The sequence below is a fragment of the Octopus bimaculoides genome, chromosome 17, assembly GCF_001194135.2.
Source record: "Octopus bimaculoides isolate UCB-OBI-ISO-001 chromosome 17, ASM119413v2, whole genome shotgun sequence".
NCBI classification, from domain to species: domain Eukaryota; kingdom Metazoa; phylum Mollusca; class Cephalopoda; order Octopoda; family Octopodidae; genus Octopus; species Octopus bimaculoides.
Window position 1 is genome coordinate 29,927,125 of NC_068997.1, and position 10,654 is coordinate 29,937,778.

A 10,654-nucleotide genomic window follows, 5' to 3' on the forward strand; every position below is an offset into this window, starting at 1 on the left:
ATATATATATATATATATATATATATATACCCGCATGCACACTCACACACACACACAGACACACGCACGCAACACACTCGCACACATATACACGCACGCAAAAAGACATGTGCATGAACCTTTTTGCATGCATGTGTATGTGTGCGAGTGTGTTGTGTAGCCATGCTGGGCACCACCTTGAAGAATTTTTAGTCGAATGAATCGACTCCACTACTTATTCTTATTTTAAAAGCCTGGTACTTATTCTTTAGGTTTCTTTTGCTGAACCCCTAAGTTATGGGGACGTAAACACACCAACACCAGTTGTCAATGGTGGTGGACAGACAGAAACACACACACACACACACACACTATGAGCTTCTTTCAGTTTCCATCAGGCAAATCCACTCGCAAAGCTTTGGTCGGCCCGAAGCTATAGTAGAAGATACTTGCGCAAGGTGTCATTCAGTGGGACTGAAACTCAAAAATAACGAGAGTTTAGGATGTCGATGCCTTTCCGCATTTCATCAGCAACGCATTTCAGGCGTATCGCTCGAAACAGCTTCTTGTGTCGGTTTGTTGACAAGGAAACATTCAACCGTGAAAATGGAATTATTCTCAGTCAGAAAGAGTAACGTCCCTTTAGTAGCTTGGCGCTTTATACTCTATATAAGACAGTCTTTCCTCTATCACAATTTGGCAGAGCCGTGAAAGATTTTACTTCGTAGAGGAAGTGTTGTAATACGAAAACATTTCTGGGGTTGTCAGTACGTCCACCAAAAATGAAGCTAATTTCTCATTCACTGCATTGACTAATTCCACTTCTAATTGATTGAGAGTTTGGTATTTCAGGTCATTTTTGTCTTGAGAGTTGTCTCCCTTGTCAAATGAATTTATGTATATTTTCGTCTGTCTTTATGTTCTGAGTTCAAATTCCGCCGCGGTCCAGTTGCGTCCTGGAGTAGATCTACTCGACTGGCTCCCTCCCACAAAATCTCGGGCCTTGTTCCTGGAGTAGAAAAGAAAATATTATTGTTTGTTATTTTATCGATCTGTAGTGGATTTGGCATGCATGAAGTGGATTCGATCCACCATAGCCAAATTTAAATTAACACTGCGACAGAACTTTTCCCACGGTGGAACAATGGTTTTTCTCTGACAGCAGTTTTACATTTTCCAGATGCTTTTAGCTAGGCCGAAACAATGTCTTCACCTTTCTAACCTCTTCTACTCCACCAAAAGCTAGAATAGACCACCAACTAAATCTATTGTTCTCAATGATATGTCTATCTTTCTGGATCGTTATAAAAGCAAGGAAACCCCAAGCAAAAAGTTAGTTCAGTCACCAGTCGGTGACGACTCAACGAGTCCAGTCACATGGTGACGACTCAGTGAGAACGAAGTCTGGCTGACCAGCTAGAACCTTGGTTAGAGGGAGAAATGAAGTTTACTGTCAGCGACGTCTAATCATAAATTGGCAAAGGTCAGACCAGCAGTTATATAATCCTTGTCTGGGAGAGACCTGGTCGATTACATCGACTCCAGTGTTTCACTGGTACTTAGTTTATCGATCCCGAAGGGATGAAAGGCATTTCATTCCGTGTGTTAACGATTCTGCCAGCAAAAATTTAACCGGTTAGTGTAGGAAGGGAGGTAACTCTAAGGGATTTTGAAATTAGCTCCCTTGCTAAATATAAAATTGAAAATACCGATATAGTTGTCTTAATTTCTTTAATAAACTCGTGAATATGATTATTTTCCTCTTAATACTTATAAAGAGACCATAAAAACAGATAGCTGAATTAGATGTTTTAATCATCTTGCACAAGAACTGATTCAATTTTGCATATTCATGAAATGAACAATGAAAATAGTTTGATTAATGTTTGTTATCCTGGATTTGCTTATTTGCAAGCTTTCAAAAAGAAAATAACAAAAATTAAAAATATATATAATACAAGTAAACACAAAAACAGTTGATGAGTTTTGGACAACAGTTTAATGATTCTGCAGAAGTTTTAACAAAGATTAGTGGTACTTCAGATTTATGAAAAAAAGTAATACCTGGCCATATTGGTATTCTTTGGTCGGAAACTAAATCTCCTTATGGTAATGCTATTCTGCAGTTAGAGACATCAACAAAAACCATTTAAAGTAGATTTTACAAATTTTACAATTTTCTAAGTTGTTGTTAAAGTTAAAAGTGAAAAAGATTTGAGATTTTCCAGGGTTATAAATCTAAAATATAATTTTGTATCACCTAGTTTCTACATTTAAACCAAATTATTCTTATATATTTAGAAATCAACTTTTAGGCCCTGTCACTTTACTGAGCTGGCTACAAGAAATAAACTGGAAATCCATTGGAAGAAATTTGTCCTATTTCTGCAAACCTCTTCTACTGACTCTCATTTATTTCAATGGTTCAGCCAACCCAATAAAGTTAGGAAATATTAAATAATGGGATTTTTTTTCTATTATTTTTTTTTCATCAAAATTCATGATTAGTAAATCATGAATTTTAATTTATCAGTTTCATGATTAAATTCTGTCACCCAGCTTGACATTCTCATACATCTTTTATACTTTATATATTCACACATAATATCCTTGTCACTGATATTTTTAGGGTCCAAAAAAGATTTTCATCAAACATTTTTATCGAAAGATTTATTTTGGGACAACTTCAGTGGCTAAACCATTTAATTTAAAATTAAAATTATGTTAGCTAACAAGAAAAATGTTTAGAGTAAGATGTAAAGTAATGATTAAACAGTCTGATTTTCATGAGATTAAGTATTTATGTCTACAAGCTTTTTACAATTTTAACTTCTCATAAAATTTCAACTTTGATGGGAAAGCTGTTGGAGAGTATTGTTTTATTTTGAAGGCATCAACTATTTCTTCTTCACAGAATCTTGATATCTTCCAGACTTTGCCATTCTTACAGCCTTACTCCATTTTCATTTATATCATTTATTTTTGAATTCACATTTTCCAACAAAACATGTCATCTTCAGTCTTCCTTTTTGAAATAAATTTCTATCACATTTTTATTTCTTTATGTTTAAAATGAGAACTAAATATATATATATGTATGTATGTATGTATGTATGTATGTATGTATGTATCTATCTCTCTCTCTCTCTCTCTCTCTCTCTCTCTATATATATATATATATATATATATATATATATGTATTTCCTCGTCTTGTATTTTTATGGAATTCTTGTTTTTACAGATAAACTTCTATTCATTTCCATTTTGACTGAGGCTAAGATTTCTTACCAAACAACAGATATTTCAATACTTACTGCAACACAAGGATCATATACTCTTTAATTATTAATTGCTTATATACAACTCACTCCTAAAGACCTATTTCTATTGCCTTATTTCTTAACTGACCTCAGGAAAAAAAAAATGAACAACAACAAAAATGTGTCTTTAATTCAACAACTAAATAGTGTTAGCATCATCTGAAGGTGAAATTTTTGAAAATCCTTCAGCGTAACCCATTTCATGACATCTCATCTGCTAAACAGATTAATCAATCATCATTTGTTGGCTGCATTGAATCCATTTGTTTTCTCACAAAGAATATGAGTGGAGCCTTTCAGTATACATTATTTTTTCTCATAAACAAATTGTATGTAGCTTACATGCTCTAAAACTCCATGTGTGTGTGTGTGTGTGTGTGTGTACGTGTACACACACATGTGTGCATGCATGTGTGCACACGTGTGTGTAGAATAGATTAGAATTTGTTTTTTGTTTACCTTTAATAGTTCAAAGAGAATAGAAACAGTCAGAATACATAATTTATCTGGTAATAAATCTAGAATAGGTTTTAGTGTTCTTAGAGTCTATAAAACCTCAGACTTGCAGCAGAAACCAAAGCAATTTTCCTTTTTTTTTTTTTTAAATATTATAAAACAAAAAAACATTTTAACCATTGTTCGTTGTTCTGTTTTTTTTCTCTTTTCTTTACCTGTCTCTAAAGTCACAAAGTATGAAATACTTAAAGGTTAGCACTACTGGTTTCCTGAGTAATTGGTATGACTCTCTCACCACTATTTAAAGCTAGTTTAGTTGCTCGGATTGTTAAAACACCATCAGAGGCCAACACGGAAGTCACATTTGCTGCATCGCATTCCTGAAAGAAAGGAAAGATACTTAAGTATGTGAAAAAAGGTTGACAACATTTGGGAAGGATGCATTCTGGAGACAGAAGTAGGCTGATGATATTAATGCTGCATGTTAGGTTTGAGGTATAAATGGAGGAGAATGGTGGCTTAGATGGAATATTGAGTTGGCAGGGGATTAATATAGGGAGTTGATGGAGGTAGAATGACGGGATAGTGTTGAATCCAGGGAAGATTTTGTGTTTTGATAGAGAGAAAAAGAGGGGTCTGAATATAAGGATTCTGAATATTGGTGAAATGGAAGTGGATTTAATGCATTGAGTTATTGGAAATTTCACCATAAACATTTTTGCTGCAAGAAAATTCACCATAAGAAATTTCATTTGAAATGACCTCATCACATTTTGTTTTATGTTTGACGTTGAATAAAGACTTTCCTATTCAATGCTTTTATAAAACCTTTGATCATTCTCTTCTTTTTTTTTATATTATAAAAAACTGCTGATTTAATATGATTTATCATTGTCCATAAAGTAAATTTGTTGTACAGCAAATTTTCCTATACAACGAAATTTCTTACTGCGAATTTTCCTGACACAGATGTTTAGGTACAATAACAGAGTTGATGTGGGTTTGGAATATTGATGGAGCAAAGCTTGGTCTTAGGGAAGAAGTAAGTTTCAAGTACTGAAGGAAGCTGGTTACTGATTTTAACTTGATAAAGTTCTTTTGTCAATGAAAGGATAAATGTCAACATGTCTCGTCTCATACACATAATGCTGAGAGGTGTTAAGCATAGCAGACAAAGCATGTTGGCTGTTATCACAGCATCAATGTTGGGATACATCTCTTCTTACTCTGTCGACAGGAATGACAGTTTATTCAAGCATGGCCACTGGTTTATATTATTCGATATGTCCTTCTTTTTTTAAAGATGTTATGCAATAATTTGGGAGAGATTTAGTTTGCTTCTTCTAGTAGGTCAAGCGACAATGTAGAGGTCTCTTGTTAGTTATTTCCTCAACTTTGAAAATATATGTTATCTGCATAATGCGGTTTTTTTCAATTGCATGAACTAGAAGTCGGAGGGGGATGGGATAAACTACCTGCATCAACTTGCTATAAAAGCAGGTAGTAATTTTACCTTGTATTTATTTTTTAGTGCAAGCTATAATGGAAGTGACAAAGGAGCATATTCGGTATGTTTTGCTTTATGAGTTCAATAAAGGCACAATGCAATAGAAAGTGCAAGGAGTATTAATGCAGTATATGGGGATTGGACAATAAGCATAAAGCAGTATCAATGGTGGTTCCAGGGATTCCAAGCTGGAAACCATAGCCTAGAAGACGAGCCTTGTCCTGGAAGATCTGTAGAGCTTGACAAGGACGTCCTGCAAATTCTGGTGGAACAAAATCCCATCGTAACTGTTGAGGAACTAGCAGAGAATGTTGGATTTGGTTATTCAACCATTCATCAATACCTGCATGCCATTGGAAAAGTCAGCAAATTGGGTCAATGGGTTCCTCACAAACTTCCTGAGTCTGATCACACGCAGAGAATGAATGTGTGTTCTTCTTTGCTGTTATGCCACACAAATGATCCTTTCTTGGACTGAATAGTGACTGGTGATGAGAAATGAGTTCTCTATAAAAATGTCAGAAGTGCCAAAGACAATGGGTAGGGAAAAGAGAAACACCAGCACCCCAGGCTAAAGAAGGTCTTCACCCACATAAGGTGTTGCTATCTGTTTGGTGAGATATGAAAGGTTTAATCCGCTTTGAACTTTTAAACTCAAACCAAATGATAACAAAGGAGATCAGCTGCAAGTAACTTGAGTGGCTTAAATCAGCCCAAGAAGAAAAACGACCATCTTTGGTTTCAAGATGAAAGGTGTTCTTCCATCAGGATAATGCTTGGCCACATACAGCAAGGATGATATTCCAAAGGTGGGAGCAGTTGGAAGGGAAACGATGCCCTACCCACCATATTCACCAGACATTGCCCCATCTGATTATCATTCATTCCCCAGTCTTCAAAATCATTTGGACAGAAAATATATGAATTCTGTGGACGAGGTCAGAACAGTACTGGAAGAGTATTTTTCATCACAGACAAGTGAATTTTGGAAGAGGGGCCTTTCATGTCTTCGAGATAGATGGAAGAGCATTGTAGAAAATGAAAGAAAGTATATTCTAGATTAAAAAAGAACTTTGTTTATCTTAATTATGAAAAATAAAAGGAGTATTAAAAACTGCATTATTTATGGGATGACCCAATAGATAACTTGATTGTTTGAGGGTTAAGAAATGAAAATAAAAATAAAAAAACAAAAAATAAACCGATTTACCCTTGGAAGAAGATATTGGCGTTTAAATTCTCTCTGAATATATCCATGTTCATCTTGTTTTTCTTCATGTTTTGCATGAATTACAATTCTATTGTCAATAACTTTCAGAGTTATTTCATCTGGACTGAAGTGGCTCACATCAAGCCGGACTTTGAACTCTTTTTCATCATTGCTCACCTGGAAAAGACATTCAGGTAAGAAATATGAGAAATTTTGCAAGGATTTTATCTAGGCAATATTTAACTGTTGCAAAAGTATGTATGTGTGCATATGTAATATGTGTGTGTGTGTGTCTGCGTTTGTGAGTGTGTGTGATAAACATACACACACATTTGCAATGAATAATAGAAAAGGGATTGAACGACATTTATTATTCCATATAAACTTAAATTGCTTCCATACATTGTCACACCTGTAGTACATTGGTGAGATGAAATAATTCACCTATTGCATAATCACTAAACCCCCTCCCTGCATCAGAGGTGTAAAATGTGTTTCTCCAGGGGTGAGTATTTTGAAAAAGTCCTTCATAAGATCAGACTGTCATTTCACACCATACAAGAATGAATACACACACACACACACACACACACACACACGCGCACACACACACACACACACACACACACACACACACACACACACTATGGCCAAGTGATCAACCAGACTATTGGATATTGTTATACATCGCTGGTCACAATGCACTTCACATCATTTCAGCTTTCGAATGCTGCCACCCAACTGGCAAGACAGGCAGGCAGGCAGGCCAACGAAATTCCCCCAGAACAGGACACTGATCAATTTTAGGGTCATCCATTTACAGCTGAGTGAACTTAAGCATCGTGAAATGAAGTATTTTGCTCAAGAACATAAGATGCCTCATGATTGTGGATGCAACATACCTCACCGCTCTATATATTATTCATGCATGTGTGTGCATGCATGCAATATCCTGATGCACACTCACACACTCATTCACTCATATACCCTGGTCTATATATTGCTACTGACAAAACTCTGTTAGTTATCCATTGATTTTTTTGGTTTCTTTTTTAACCTGATGAGATTTTGCTTTGTCATCATTGCATGTAGACGTGTGATAAAATGAGCTTTTTGTTACTTTAATTTGATGAAACAAATGAAAATCCATTTGGAAAAAAAGCTTTGATGAATTTATGTATGAGCAGTCATCAGCTAGTATCAATGTGAAAAGTGTAATAGAGAACAAAATCAATTTTTTTTTTATATTGATCATCAAACAGGGAGTAGCAGAGTCTAGAGGTGGTTTGAAGAAGGTGATGGTTGAGTAAGTAAGTGACATGGGAGATTGTAGAAAGCTTCTCTGAAGGTAAAAAGAGAAGAGAGAAATTAATAACCGTTAGAACATGACAGGGCCATTCTATCAGCCGAAAAGTTGAATGACGAAGAAGACAACTAGGCTGATCTGTTGGCCTGGTAATACAAGCTTCAAGATTAGCCAGCTGGTCTTTGTACGTGCCAATCAGATTGCTTCTTGCATTTCTTGCAAACCTGGGCCTTTCACGATAGTTTGCTGTGTTCTGTGATTTTACATCGATTTTTTGGTGTTCCAAGTGAGCATTGTGAAATTTCACCATGTCTGATGAAAATATCCTTAGAAGTGCCTGATTTCTTCCAGTTTAGCATCAAATCTGACACTGAAACTGGTGAAAACAATCAGGAGAGTAATGGAGAAGATCAAAATGATGAAGATAATGTTGTGAACGATTGGTTAAGGATTAGGAATACTGAACTAGAGAGAGACTCCAAGGGAATTCTTCTAGAAATGTGCCACAAGGCATAAGTACCCAGAGGGAATTCTTCTAGAGATATGCCACAAGTCATAAGTATCCAAAGGGAATTCTTCTAGAAATGTGCCACAAGGCATAAGTACCCAAAGGGAATATTTTATGCTGGTTTTCACATGGAATCTCATTCAAATGTTTGTCAGAGAGACCAATAATTTGTCCTAAACCAGGACTGCCATGTTTATGTTGGCAAACAATCTTTACTCCAAAGTATTGTTGCTGAATATCTCTCGTAGTGAGATTTAAAAATAGTAATTTTCTAACCAATAAGTATGTTGCCAACTTTCTCAGGAATACTCAGCCCAAGAGGAGGTCCCAAGGTCGTAAATGGCTTTGTCCTCTTGGCACTGAAATGCTCTGTTTCCAAAAGGACAGCTGTTAGAGAGATTGTAAATTCTATGCAGTTGTTGCTACATTGTGTAAGAATAGTTTTAAAAAGTTTGGATTTGAACAAAGAGTAGCAAGAAAGAAGTCAACAGGGCTGAAGATATTAGTATGAAGGCAGATGAATTTTGCTTGTTAAAAGTATGGTGTGACAATAATGAAGTCTGCTAATTTTCCAGTTCAAGGCAGATCTAAGTGTGAGGTGGAACAAAACTGGAATACAGGAGCTGGATTGTTGGCAAGGAACAGTTTAATATGTAGAAATTATGGTATGGAGAGCAGTTTAGGTGACAAGTTGATCAGAGCTAATTTTTGTTGAAAACCATTTAAGTGATTCCAAATACTATTAAACATTTCAAATGGATCTTTCACACATCTATTCCAATGTAGGAACTTATGAGAGGAACAATGGACTTTTAAGGTGCCTTGGGACTGAATCTCTGGAATAGTTTACTGAAAATCCTAATCTTAATTTAGAAAACTTATGGAATTAGCTGGAAAGCAAGTTTAGCAAAAATTCCATTAATTACAAACTCTTCCTTGCTAAACTCCTTAATTTCAGTCCCTTACTTAGGTACTGGAAGCACTCATCTTCCATCTTCTCTTCATCCATATCGTGTCTCCATTTTCCTCTCAAGATTCCAGTCCTGACTACTTCACACAATCCTTCATAACCAGAATGACAGCCATCTCATCCCCTCTGCCTTTATCTCCAGAAGACTTACAGATTTTCAATCCCATAAATCTCATAAAATCCATAAGCAGTGGTTCCTTTTTTCCTCTCTTAACAACAACATCACCATTTGGCAACAAAACATACTTTAAAGGATTCCCTTCTGTTACAAGCATTCAGGCCAGGTTTAGCAACTAAAAATAGATCGATATATCTTGACAAGACACTTCTTACTACAGCTGGTGCTCATTAGTCAGTTATGGGCATTCTCCTTTGTTCTCTGACTAAGTCAAACAAACACACACACACACACACACACACACACACACACACACACGCACACACACACACACACACACACACACACAACCCTGAAAGTGCTGCTTTGAAGTGGGGAAGCCAGTAGCATGTTGGCTGGCCTGATTAACAGTTTTAGGTTTCCCAAGGTATGTAGTCACCAGGTAGTGTTTTGAATCTGCATACCTCTAAGGCAACAAACATAAATGGTTAACACAAGAAATTCTTCCCTTGGGCAGTTTTAAAAAGAATTCTGGAAAAGATTTATTTCTTGGCAGCCTTAGAATATCAATTGAGCTCATTTCTCAGTGTGTGTGGGGGAGTCGGTGGGGTTTGGTTTAGAATATATTTCATACATCTTAAAGAACAGAGTACTATATGTTTCTCTCTCTCATCCCTCTTTCTCCTCCTCCCCCTCTCTCCTGTTCATTCTCTGTCTCTCTTTGTCTCTCTCTCAAGTGCTGCCTGAAAGAACATTTTCTGCGTCAAAAGAAAATACCTAGAAAATGCAGCATTGCTATGGAATGTGGTTTGTCTATGGTTTAAATTTGATGGGAATCTGTCTGTCTATAAACACGCATACCATGCTTGTATATGTATATATAGTTTTGTAGATGCATATATAAATCCCTCCGTCCATCCATCCATCCATCCATCCACTTGTGATCACTCCAAACACCATGATGTTGAATGGATGTTTGATTTTTATCACTCTCGGTACACGTCCTCAGATTGCACTGTCCTCAGATTGCACTGTCCTCAGATTGCACTGTCCTCAGATTGCACTGTCTTCAGATTGACACCCGGACACTCTGAATCACCCATACAAACCTAATAATTCTCAACAGTTCAATGTATTTAACCCGGATTTCTGTAAATGTGAGTCTCTGTACCATCTCAAGTTTTTGCGAAAGCGGACACAGTCTTATTTACTGACACATGTTGTACAAATTGCACATGTTGGTCGAATAATTCTTCCTCTATGCAAACATTAGCCTCAAC

At 36.2% G+C, this 10,654-nt stretch overlaps 1 protein-coding gene across 2 annotated transcripts in view; it reads right to left on the minus strand.

The window, feature by feature from the left end:
- Positions 1–1,959: 1,959 nt before the first annotated feature.
- LOC106878386 (alpha-crystallin A chain) overlaps positions 1,960–10,654 on the minus strand; it is a 17,073-nt gene continuing 8,378 nt past the window's right edge. For both annotated transcript variants that reach the window (XM_014927578.2, XM_014927577.2), the window contains exons 2-3: positions 6,473–6,649; positions 1,960–4,135 (exon numbers count right to left, since the gene is read on the minus strand). In XM_014927578.2, coding sequence (XP_014783064.1) covers positions 4,001–4,135; positions 6,473–6,649 — 312 coding nt within the window. In that variant the 3' untranslated portion in view covers positions 1,960–4,000. The remainder of the gene's footprint in view (positions 4,136–6,472; positions 6,650–10,654) is intronic.